The following is a 13,468-nucleotide window of genomic DNA, read 5'->3' as shown; positions in this document are numbered from 1 at the left end:
TCACACAGCCCTATCAAATAAAATGGACAGAACTCAAACAGAATCAGAGAATGAGAGGTGTCGATGGATGTTTCTTTTAATTTAGGTCAATGCCAGTTCTTCTAGGGTCCTTTGAAAGGAGAAACTCCCCAACCGGGGACCCAACCGCGCCAATACGGCGAACTCCAGAGGGAAGTGTTCCGTTCCTTTGGCATCACAACAGGGCTTGGTGTGGGAGAGACCCTTAAGTTCGATTCTTTATTACCCTAAGCCCACCATATGAAAGGTATTTAAACTTTCGGCATAGTTTTGTACTGAAATGCTCCTCAAAATCTAACACAACTCCTAAAGCCTGTGGTCGACTGGCTAATTTGAAGTTTAGAGTGAAATGACGAAGAAGGGAGTCACCCAATCCCATCTGCTTAACATCAGTACTAATCGGAGTCTTGAGGAGCTCTCCAGTGACTACGCTTCCGGCATCTTCCCTCACACGCACACACCAAACTCCACAAGTTTCCTCAGCTGTCGGGGAGCAAAGTCCTTACTTGGTCACTGTCATGCTCTCACACACTTGAGATGGGGATCCTCCCCTCCAAGAGCCACCAGCACAGGAACAGACTCCCTGTGCTCTCCTAACTTTCCACTACTATCCCCCCCTAGGGGCCAGGCTCTGACTCCAAGTTACCAGACCAAGTAAACTGGACACCAATCAGCAGGAGACCCCCAAGCCAGCCTGGCCAATCGAGGCCGGTGAGCCAAGACGACTAGACGTGACGTCAGAAACGATTAAGTTGGCGCGTCACCTAGTCGTCAGCCTCTCACCTCTCGGACGTCCCGTCCCGGGAGCAAAACTCCAGCGACTTTGGGCCCCGCCCAGTGAGAGAGGAGGGCGGCCAATGAGGGTGGTTCTGAAGGGAACGAGGCCAATGAGACGATCCCGGGGCGGGGCGCGGGGCCGGAGGGTGGGGCGGGTGGCGGCGGTGGCAGTCCGAGGTCTGGCTGCGCGCAGTATATGACAGTACGTCAGCAGCGGGATGGCCGTAGCTGTGGCGGCGGCTGCAGAAGCCCGAGCAGCCGCGGCCGCAGTGGAGGCTAGAGCCCGAGCGGCGTCGGCGGCGGCACCCCGGGGAGTTTAAGATGGCGGCAGGGGGGGCAGCGGGCCTGCAGGAGGAGCAACGCTACGGACTGTCGTGCGGGCGATTGGGGCAGGACAACATCACCGTACTGCATGTGAAGCTCACCGAGACGGCGATCCGGGCGCTCGAGACTTACCAGAGCCACAAGGTGAGCGGGCCAACCGGCGGACTAGCCAGACTCAGGGAGGCAGAGGGCACTCCTCGTCGCCCGGTCGTGCCTCCCGGTGTTCGGGGACCCGGCGCGGGGCCAGCGGAGCCGTGGCTCGCCGCTGCTGCCGTCAGCGCCCGTGGCGGCAGGGCAGGGCCGGGCAGGGTCGCTGACGCCGCGGTCCCGGTCCTGCCGGGCGCCGGGGTGTGGGGAGGCGGGCGGGCGGGCGGCCCCTGGTGGCGGGGCCGAGGCAGCCGCAGCCCTGGTTTGGCTGCGCCGCCGCTGCGGGACTTTCCGACGGCGCCCGCAGATTTCCTGGCTGGTTCGGTCCCAAGGACGGAGAGAGGCCCCGGGAAGAGAAGTGAGATGACCACGCTGCCCTCGGGCTGAGGCGAGGGCGAGCGCGCAGTGTACCAGTGAAGAACTAGGAAGGACCCGCGGAGACAATGTGTCCGCGTTTTCCGAGTGACATATAGGTACCGTGGACCCGTAGAGACGGGACACAGGTGCTCCGCGTATGGGGTGGGACACACCAGGTACTCCCAGGGACTTGGGGACACAGGCGCCCCGCGTACGAGAGGGATACACTATACTCGCAGGGATGGGGACTCACTCGCTTCGTGTATGGCGGGGCTTGGGGGACACAGGCACTCCGCGTATCAGGGGCGGCGCACACCGTGTACTGGCAAAGGCTGGGACACAGGCCCTTCGCGTTCGGGAGGAGGGGGACACACTGCATTCCCTGGGACTCGAGGACACAGGCGCTTCGCTTTCCCAGAGACGCACAGCGTCTTGGGCAGACACAAACCCACACATCGTTCGGGAGAGAGACACCCGAGGACTCGACACACTTAGCGCTCGGCCGGGAGCAAGGGATCGGAATCTGAGGAGAGGAGGTTCCCAGACGCTCAGCACACACGAAAGACGCACCGCGTCTCGCGCCCACTCGCACACACAGGGAAGGAGCCTGAAGGTGGGGGGAGGACACAGTGTATCCCGGACAGGGACCCTTCCACCCCCACCCCGTGTTCCTGAGAGAAACCCATAGAACACACACATCCAAAGTACGGAGAAGCTCAGATAGACACACATACACCGCAACTGGAGTGCAATCCAGGAACGCTTTCACGTTGAAAAACAGTTGGCACGGGCGGTGGGGGGGGACACTAAGAAGAGACGCGGCAACCAGGGTGCTCAGGAAACCGTTTATGGACTGTGTGTGGAAGAGCGAGACAGGAGTGGACACGCTGCTTGAGGGAGGGATATACCATATGGGGGAACCGGTAACGTTTTACTCTAAGAGGAAAGAGCAAGTTAGAGGGAGATGTAACCCACAGGGCATCCTGACAAATAGCCTAGTCCAAAACAAGGAACACGCTCATAAAATAGAGGGGCTCCCAGACACAGACTCACAGTTATTCAGATAAAAGTGGAGAAAAGAATTAACATCTGTTGAGCTCCCACTAGTGACAGGCACTTTAAATGCATAGAGGTAAGACACGGACCCAGGCAGAGCAGCAGGAGAGGTGTGAATCCTTGGTTCACTGGGAGTGTGTTCAGAGAGGCCCCCCACATAAGTGTGCACACTTTGGGTAGTATATGAGCTCACATGATAGGGCACATATAAATGGCAGTAGAAACTCAGAGAGATGATTATTATCAGGAGTGCACTCACAGAATTGGGTGGACACATGGGTGTACACACTAGGATGCATATGTTACCAACCAGAGGAACATATGGTGAAAAACACTCACAGACTTTCTGTGGTGGGATAGGAGGGCGTAAGGGAGGAGTGCATGCACAGGGAGAAAGGTGCCTTCCTACACAATGAAACCCCAGAGAGAAAGCCTCAAGTATGGCTGGGAGGTCAGTATACACCCAGCAATAGGGATGTAGAGGGAGACGAGAAATGCAAGACTGCATGTGCCAGCTACTCCCAGACAGGTGCACCTGCAGGGAAGAGACCAGCACCAGCATGGAGTGGGAGGCCCATATGGGGGAAGCCAGATATGCAGGCAGAGGGACAGGCAGATAGTGGAGAGAAACTCAGCCCTGCAAGATGAAGAGATAAGCTTGCCTGTTCCAAGCGAAGGACGTAGGAAGGAATGACAGTGGGGAGAAGGCAGGTCAGGGGATGTGAAGTGAAAACACACAGAGGCCCAGAGAGAAAGAAGTCAGCAGGAGGAAGCCAGCCCCCAGTCAGAAACAGACCCGGGGAGCAGAGAAAGACTGACACACAGTGGATAGGGAGAGACATCTCTGGGGACAGGAGGTCAGCCAGGTACCTTGGGGAAACAACAGGCAAACTGTACAGATGATTACAGCGAGATTCACAGTGTACACTTGTTGGGGTGGGGTGAGGTGAGGAGGCCTACTTGGGGAAGGGAGAGGGTAGTGTCCAGGGAAGGTTAAGTGACAGAGATGCCCCCAATGCCCACTAATCTACATGATCACTGGGGCTCAATAAAGGGGTGCTGTTTGTTTTCCTACCTTTGTGTGGCCTTCATTTCTGCCTCCTACACTGTATCTAGTGTTTTCATGCTTGGGATTAAGGTTAGAGTGCTCTGAAAGCCCCTACATTTATATACCAGTTTCTTCTGGGAGACAAAACATGAAAAATTCTTTCTCTCCCAACCCACCACTTAGTACTTTCTAAATTTTTTTTTTTTATTATTTTACTTTTTTAGTTAAAGGTACCAAAGTCAATGTCTTTGTTTGCTCCGGACTGCTTCTATTGCATGTTAATATCATTACTGTCTTTTTCCATCTCTGTGCATGCAAATTAATGGATCTGGTCTAACTACACAGAGGCAGCAAAGGGAAAGGGGGAAGACTTTTTTCAAATTGCTCCACCTTTCTAAGTGTAGAGCCAGGTACATTGTATTAGTCCTAGAATTTCTTTTCTCCTAAAAAACTGGTGGTAGAGGGTTGGGGATAAGCTGACTTGGCCGTAACTAGTTCCTGTCCTCAGGCCTCACTGTCACTTCAGCTACGGAAACACTTTTTAAGGGGTTTAGAAAAGCAAGCAGAAATTGAGGTGAAACTATCAGCCTCAGTTGGATGAAAAGTAGAAAGGACTAAAGAAATAAGAGACCTTTCAGGTGTCTGTATATACTGTTGGTACTTGCTGCAGGATCATCCTTAGTGTTCATTCAGGTAAGCCTCCCACAGATGTGTCCTCAGTGCCCCTCTTTCTGGCTCAGCCACACCAGGGCTCCCCCATGGGCACAGTAACAGTTGCCAGCAGTAAGAATCTGGCTGAGCTTTTATCCTCCTGTAAAAGAATATTTATTTGGTCTTTTTCACCTTCCATCACTAGCAAAGTAGGGCTCATGAGTTTATATTGTAGATGTTGTTTAGGAATATGTTAGCATATGTTGGCTAATTGGGAAGAAGTTTCTGGTAGTCAAGCCTGTTCTCTCTGGGGAAAAAAGTGGCTTTAGTTTCTCACATAAAACTGCCTCCACCAATCCTGTGCTCATATAGGAGGGTGCTTTATGACTATTATTCCTCTTCTAATGACTTTCTAAGAGCCAGATATTTTGACAGGCATTAATTGAGGCATTCTCTGATGCCTGAATTAAGCATCAGAGAATTCTTTTTTTTTCCAGATTATTTTGTCCATTGGATTTACTTTTCTAAATTAATCCACTTTACCTAAGGCTCCAAAGAAATGAATTTAGGAATTGTAGGAAGCTATGATTTAGGCAGAATAGAGAAGTTCTTTAGATACAATTGAGCAAATATACTGAGCTATTAGGGTTCAAGGAAACAGAACCCTAATGAAAATTCTGAGATCTTGGTTTCTTCAAATCATAATTCCTCACTGTTTCAAAAGGCAAATAAACCCAATTGGCCATCATTATTCAGCCTTCTTTTTAGAGAAGAGATCTGGGAACCTTTCTAAATAGGCAGGGGAACATGGTGAGTCTAGGAATGGGAATTATAATTGGATTAAATACCTCTTAAAAGTTGTTTTCCACTAACTTTGAATGTAAAAACAGTTTCAAATTGATTATATATAAAGCATTAACTAGAAAGTTATTTTCATGATTTGCAGAAAAATTTAGGTATGCTAATACAGATATCTAGGACATTAAGATTTTCTAATGGAGATTATTTCAAATAAGGGGACAAGTTACTAAATAAAATCACAAATTATAACTTTATAGTCATCCTAAATTGGTTTCTATAATTGGTCTACATACACTGTACGTATTTTAAATGAGCATATATTACTGTAATTACATATTTCTTCCAAATGTAAAACTATATTTTAAATTCCAATATTTAAAAATATATTTTGGCTAATTCCTCAGTAATATAGCTGGGTTTATTTTGACATTTGAGTAATTCATTTGTATATCAAAATTCTTACCAAAATATTTTCAGATTTTGTTATTGCTGAACCAACCAATTTAGTTTTTTTCTTTTTATGTTTTTTTCCCCTCAGTTTTTTGTGCCAATTTAGTTTTTAAAAAATGTTTATTCAAAGTTTCAAAGGTGGTGGCTCAAATAATATTACCATGTTTACCCAACTGTTACATAAAAAGTTTTGCATAGTTGTGTTTGGGGCAGGGACTCATTTTCTGTCCCTGAAGATCAGAAAGCAGATGCCTGTAAGTAGGATTCTGTTAACACATTCTCTTGTCAACTCTATTGGCTTGAAATAAATTTTCCTGCCTTGATTAGTGTCTTCTAGGAAAATGACAGTGTTTTTAAAATTTGTACAAATACACTTCCATTTAATTTTACATGAAGAACTCAGTCTCTCTGTGTTAATAGATATTATTATTTCCAATCAAAGCATCAGGTCTTATTTAAGCCTCCAAAGGTACTGTCCTTCATAGTAGCACTCATAAATGTGAGATCATTTTTTTAATGACTGATTCCACAGTTCATGGGGTAGGTGATTTCCTCACGTTAGCATTTCTACCAGGTGAACTTTTTCGTGTTTGATTCATTATGGTTTAAGACACAGGAAAGACTCATACCCTGCTTTTTTCTTATCTCTTCCTTTTTCTGCCTGTCCCCAAACAATTTTGCATGTGTGTTTTCAGTGATCTGCTTATCAGTACAGAAGACTGTGTTCTTTTTAAGCCACCACTTGAGCATCCAGATCTGCCAGCACAGCACTGCCACCACAGTTGGACATATCTATTAAGTAAAACAATGAGGTTTGCTTTAGCAGATTCCATTTGTTCCACTTTAAAAATGTAACTAGGTTTAATTTAAATAATTTAATCTTACTGACTTTTTTAACTTAGACCTATCTTCAGTTTGCACTTGATCTTAAAATGCTTTTTATCAAGTAAAGTCAAGTTTGTGCTCGTGCTGCAGTGTTTGAAAAGTTTATTCAAATGCTCAGTTGCTCAATGCAGAGGAGGGTGCTCCTCCCTGAGAAAAGTAGTAGCCAGATTGCCTGAAAAGATAGACAGGGAACCTTGGCACCAGAATTGGGAGGAGAAAGAAAGAACATATGTGAAGGATTGGAACTTGTTCAAGAAAAGAATTTAAAAGGAAAGGGGCGTAGAATTCTTGGAATGATTTACAGGAAAGCTTACCAAGGACAATCACCAGATTCAGCCTTTCCATTTGCACTTGTAAAAAATTACCGAAGCTGTGCTCATAGGGCTTATTAGGTAATTGGTGATAAAGCCTGAAGAGAGAAGAAAATGAGAATTTCAGCCAAACTGAGGCTGGGTCATTTTTTTATCAACTTGTGGTGACCCTTTTCTCTGACACAGAGAAGCTCAGGAGCCTGGCCCTGGAGGCCAGCCAGATTGGGCCAAATGTATTTCGAGTGTTTGAGAAGATATCTCTAAAATGTGATATTATGGGCATTGCTGCATTTGAGATGAGCTAAGTTTTACAATAAAGAAAACAGCATGTATATATTCCCACATTTGACTCTCCTGCATACCTCAGCTCCATACAATATTTCCTATGGCTTATGTAAAAAATCTAGAAAAGCAGGTCTAGAGTAGAATGCAATAAATCGATGGCTATGTCTCCACAGCCAAATTAAAGCTGAAAAGCATGGCATAACTCAGGTCAGATGTACTAGGGAAATTGCTCTCTTTTTCTTTTATTTTTTCTCCCCTCCCTTCCTTCCTTCCTTTTTTTCTTCCTTCCTATGTATCTACCTACAATTTCTGTGATGGCATTATGGCTTTTGAGAGTCATGTTAAATCTTCAGGAAGAACTAGTTTAAGGGTTTCCACTGATAATTTGTCAGCAAAGGCCAAACCTAGCATTTCCATGGCTGGCAGTTTAATATGGGATATAAGAAAAGATCATCTTATTAATTAAGCTTTAAATCCCCCCAAAATTCATGAATCAAATTTGCATCTTGAATTGACCTCTACAGTCAGGGCATTTAGCTACTAGTTTCACAGTAAAGAGATTGTTAGACTAATGGCATGAGTGTCTTTTCTTCTTGGGGATCATATATGTTATTGGTCTAAAAAAAGATCCTTGGATATTAAAGGATTTTAGGAAGATTTTAGCAGACAGAGACTAGATGGAGACCACATCTCCAGGAGAGGGAATGGCATAGGTAAGGAAAGAACACTGGTACAAAAGCTAGTGCAGGCTTGGAGAATTGCTATAAAGACCTGTTCTGCTTAACCTGGAGTGTAGGAGAAAAATACAGTTGGGTTTAAGAGAGGAAAAGCAAGTTGGAGCAGGATGATTATCTTACTAAGAAATTTGGCTTTTATTCTGTCAACACTGGCTAGAAATTTGAGGTAATTTGGGCTATGCTTTAGGATTATTCTGGCCTTGGTGCATAGGATGATTACATTGTGAATCTGGAAGGAAGTAGACAAATTAGGAAGAAGTATGTGGTCCAGGCCAGTAATGACTGGGATCTACACTAAGATACTTGTGAGAGATAGTAGAGATAAATAGAATCCATAGGATTGAACAGTAGATTTTAAAGGAGGAAGATTGAATTAAGGTTTCTAGCCATTGGCCCTAGGAGGGGCACCCTTAGTAGAAAAAGGGAAATTGGAAGCATTTGGAAGAGTTGGGTGGGGCTGGGGGAGATAAAGATGATGAATGCCATTTTGGTGAACATCCACTCAATCTTTTGATTGGTAATCAAGAGACTTAGGTTTGATTAGATGTTTTGTATTTGGGAAGTATATTTGGGAGTTTGAGGCAGATGGATATATAGAACAATGCTATATTGCTTATGTGTCTTATGTAAACTCTTCCATTTGAATGAAAATTTTGGAGATTGTTGATATGTCAGAGGAAGTTAAAACCGGGAGAAAATTAGGTTTTGAGCAGGGCTCTTTAAATTTTGTTTGTATTTTTATAGACTTCCTTTATTGAATAACCTCTGTAAATTGCACTTAAGGCCATCATAGAGTACTGATGATATGAAAATTTAACTTTATTTTAACATGAAAATCAGACCTTCTGTGATTCTGTCCCTAGTATTTATTGAAACGTAAGTAACTCTATATATACAGTGTGCCTGGATTTATGTCTTAAGTTTTATTTTGAAATAGCATAATTCCTGAAGGTCTTGAAAGGATCAGTGTTTTTTCACTTCTTCCAGATTACCTCCATATCTGCTTTGGTGTTTTGATTCCCTTATTTCTTTTTGTCTTGACAGTTCCTTATGAAAAACAAAACAAGAATCATGAGTACTTAAAGCTTTTGTTCCACGTACACATTGTAATGGACGATGGTGCTTGGTTCATGATCCCTGGAGGTAACCTTGGCTGGAAGACTTTTCCACTGAACAGTGACATTATTCAAGGGTGGAACCAGGCTTGAACTTTCTTAGATTCACTGAGATACTTTAGGATCTAAATATGCTTATCTGGAACTTAAGCGTCAACATAGTTTAAGATAACATTTACTTAGTATTGTTGCTTTTGGCCCATTATTAGAAATCATGATGCTTCACAGGACCAAAAAAAAGTGTTCATGTAGTAAAAATTCAGTTGAGTATCTTATGTTTTTTTCTTTAATAAAAGGTTAAGAGGCAGCAGTCAGAGTTAAAATTACCAGATATTCATTTGTTCACTCAGTAAACATTTAGCCATCTTCTGACACGTGCCAGGCGTAGAACGAGGCATTGGAGATACAAAGCTAAATAAGTCATGGATGGTCCCTGCCAAGAAAGCACTTGTCGTTTAGTGGAAGCAGGCAAATGTGAAAAAATAAATGCGATAAAGTCTGTTTTCAAGGGGTCCACCAAAAGAGAAAGGGCTGCATTTGAGGACCTGAGAAGTAGCGCCTTTTCACCCACCATCATCCACTCAGCCCACTGTTTCTACTATACCTCTGAGATTATACTGACAAGATCCCTGCTGCCAAATCTGGTGGTCCTCTCTCTGTTTCTCTCTTATCAGCCCTCAGCAGTTATTCCGTTCTGTTGACCATTTCTTCCTATAAGAAACACTTTCCTGATTTTCTTCCTACCTCCCCGCCGATTCTTTCTCAGCCTCCTTTGCTTCCTATCCTCTGCTTGACTGGCCTCTGCATGTTGGAGATACTGGCTCCCTTCTCTTTATCTATTCACTCTCCCTAGGTGAGCTCATCTAGTCCCATGGATTTAAATGCCATCTGTGTATTAATGATTCTCAAATATTTATCTCCAGATCTGTCCTTTTCTCCAACTCCAGGCACTTATTTTTAGCACATCATCTCCTCATCAAAGTTTAATACACATCTCAAACTTTATATATCCAAACGTAACTCTTGATTTCACTCCTTAAATCTATACCTACTTAAGTGTTCCCCATCTCTGTAAGTGGCAGCATTCTCCACCAGTTGCCCAGAAATTGACTAGTAACCCTTGATTTTTCTTCTGTTTTCTTGACATATTTGATCCATCAGTAAGTTCTGTCAATCTTCAAAATATCTGGACTCTAACCCCAGCCCATACCACTATTCCTGTCCAAGCTGCCATCATCTCTCTTCAGGACCACTGCCATGGACTCCCAGCTGGCCTCCAAGTTTTTACTCTTCCCAAATAATCCATTTCATACAACAGCCAGAGTGATCTTTTTAAAACATTAAGTATGATCATGTAGTTTCCTAGTTTCAAGCCCTCTAATGGCTCCCTTTGTAAAAAGTGTTTTAGATGCCACATTTGATCAATTTCTGTTTTTTTAACAAAAATCTCTATCTTCCAATCAAAGCTTATTTTACCACTTGCCTTTATACTTCTGTTCTAGAGATCATGATCTCAGGGAACAAATCTTTATTTGCATTTACAATCATATTTGACATGTAAGGTTATTGTACAATTATAGGGCTCACATTAAGCTCTTGGAAAAACATGGTGGGTTATGCTTCGAGTGTTGTTGATTTTAAGGATGTTTCATAGTAACTAACTTTTTGGTTGATTGTTCAGTTTAGATTTTTGTCTTCCATGTTCCTTTAAGAGCTTTTTGAAATTGTGAGATTTAAGACAGCAGTATTTTTTTTTTTTAATTTGACCAGTATCAAATAGACACAATTTTCCACAAGCTATCTTTCAAAACAAGGATTGTGTTAAATAAATTAGGGTTTTGGTAATCCCTTTTATATTTCACTCTTTTCTGTGCTGTAATGGCTAGAAAGAAATTATTCTTTACTCTGTATGCTTTTTAATCTGATGCTTTCAGATCTGCAGAAAAGGAGTTTCTCCTACATTTAAGGTTGGATTGACTCACAAAGCAAAATACTAGATTGGTTTTGGGAAGCATAACGACTCTCTTTTTGACATCTAATGAAAGGTTTGAGGCAAAGGAGGTACCATTTATTAAAGTAGTTTTGGATTATCTTTAAATTTCACATCATGTATCATTCTAAGCATATTATCAGCTTTTGGCAAGAGCTGAGTATATTTGATTTCTTCAGGATCTACTGTCTGATTTCCTATGCTATTTCCTGCTTTAGCTCCAATTTTCTTTCTTCTTTCTTTCTCCCTGCCTAGATTTTTATTACAGTGGTTAAAATATAAGTATTAGATAGCCTAGATTCTCTATCAGGTGGTATTACAAAGAACAAAGTATAAAACGACTCTTTAAATATAAAATCATAACCACAAGTTCTTAAATGGTATAGTGCCTCTTTTAGGAAAGAAAGATGATCTATTTTATACAAGTTGCATCCCAGGGAAAATCATACCTACTTTTTACAATTTGCTTGCACAAGTGAAAGCAAATTCTTCAATTGCCTGATATTTTCCTTAAGCCATAGTGCAAAACCAAAAAAGTGATTTGCTATCAGTTTTTAATGCTCTGGCTTTCAGATGTTTCAAATTTTATATAACTATTGTTGGAGACAGGAGGAAAAGGCTAGCTATGTAAAATGGTAAATAATAGCACAGTTCTTAAGGCAAGACAGTGGTGGATAAGGACACAGTTCTTAAAAGTATTATTTGGTTTGAGTCTCATGTCACTTATTAGCTGTAGCCTTAGGTAATACGTAGGACTTACCTGAGAAATGAGAATAATAGTATCTACCCTACAAGCGTATTTCTGAGAATTCTCAGAGGTATCAATAAAAATGGTTATTAGGGCCTGACACCTTTTAAGCACTCAGATAATAACTGGCTAGCTGTAATTGTTTCTTAAAACAATCCTACCTAGTCACCTGAACCATCACCATTTGTAGAAAGTTTTTTTGTTTTGAGCAAAGTTGCAAAATTGCATTTGACTTGGGAATTTTTTTTTTTTTGCAATATCTTTATCATGGCTTATAATGCAGCTTTACATACCTAGGTAAATACCTAGTATTTAATAAATGCTTTTTGGTTGATTTTAAACAATTCAAGAATAATTCAAAAGTTAACTCAAAGTTAACTTTGATGGGTTAACTTGATGGGTTCAGAAGGGAAGTTAAAGGTATTACAAATTCACCTCTAATCTTAGAAAATAAAGTAGGAAAGATCTCTATGATCTCTATAATGTTTCTTAGAGAAGTCACTCTTTTCTAGGCCCAGAATGTTATTTCTCATGTTTGTATATTCACAAAACTGATGATGTTTGAGTAGGTAAAAGTAACCATTTCATTTGTTTACATGGATAAGCAGTATATAAATAATCAAGAAATGGTTGTAAACTACCTTTATAGGGTAAATAGCTTTCTTTTATTCAACTCCAAAGAAACATGAACTGTGCTCCATCTACCCCAGAGGAATCATATCAGAAATTGTATTACTTACAAAAATTAATATTACTTAGGAAAATAACTTAGTAAATTGTATATTACTTTTATATGTTGTGAAGAATAGTCCCTGGAAATAAGTGGACATAGATCTCTTTGATCTTAGAGCAATTTTTGTTGCAGTAGCATTGGCTTGTAATTGCAGACATCAAGAGTACAACCAAACGTGTAAGTATTTTAGTGTTGCCTACACTTCAATGCCTTGGAATGCCCTATATTTCATAAGAGTTATAGGGGGTAAATTAAAGGAGCTCTAAAAACAGTGAAACTACTAAGAGTTTAACAGAATCTTTTGACCGCAAACTATCACCTTTATCAGGTTGTTGAAATATTTGTCAATAGGAGTTTTCCTAGCAGTTCCAATCTGCCATTGTATTTTTTGGCTGGATATAGATACCAGATCACCGTTGTACTTATAGATCAAATGCTGTTCAGTTAAACCCTAGAGAAACTTGATTTTTCAAAAGAGCTACTTGGTGCAACTATTTAATTAAAGCTAAAAGCAAAAGTTGACGCCCTACTGAAACGTATTTCTAATGGGAATGTACTTAGCAAATTTTTAAAAATACAATGCGTTAAGGTCACATTTATGCAATTAAACTTAGGCTGAAAAACATTTCACCCAGAAATGAATCCACACGTTGACAGCCAACTCATTTTCAACAAAGGTACCAAGAACATATATTGGGGAAGGATGGTCTGTTCAATAAATGGTGCTGGGAAAACTGGATAGCCATATGCAGAAAAATGAAACTGGACCCCTATCTCTCCTCATATGCAAAAACTAAATCAAAGACCCAAAACTATGAAACTACTAGAACAAAACATTGGGGAAACACTCCGGGACATTGATCTGGGCAAAGATTTCTTGAGTAAGACCTCAAAAGTACAGGTAACCAAAGCAAAAATGGACAGATATAATCACATCAAGCTAAAAAGCTTCTGCATAGCAAAAGAAACAATCAACAGAATGAAGAGACAACCCACAGAATGGGAGAAATATTTGCAAACTACCCAAACTGACAA

The 13,468-nt window shown here is 41.8% G+C and overlaps 1 protein-coding gene across 1 annotated transcript in view; it reads left to right on the top strand.

Moving 5' to 3' along the window:
* The first annotated feature begins 766 nt into the window (after nt 1–766).
* Nucleotides 767–13,468, top strand: part of ELL2 (elongation factor, RNA polymerase II, 2) — a 78,423-nt gene continuing 65,721 nt past the window's right edge. The window contains exon 1 of the mRNA XM_012638835.1: nt 767–1,263. Within this exon, the coding sequence (XP_012494289.1) occupies nt 1,117–1,263 (147 nt within the window). The 5' untranslated portion in view covers nt 767–1,116. The remainder of the gene's footprint in view (nt 1,264–13,468) is intronic.

Source organism: Propithecus coquereli, unplaced genomic scaffold (genome assembly GCF_000956105.1).
Source record: "Propithecus coquereli isolate 6110/MARCELLA unplaced genomic scaffold, Pcoq_1.0 Scaffold135, whole genome shotgun sequence".
NCBI classification, from domain to species: Eukaryota; Metazoa; Chordata; class Mammalia; order Primates; family Indriidae; genus Propithecus; species Propithecus coquereli.
The sequence above is the reverse complement of the archived record's forward strand: the minus strand, read 5'-3'. Positions and strand labels throughout refer to the sequence as shown.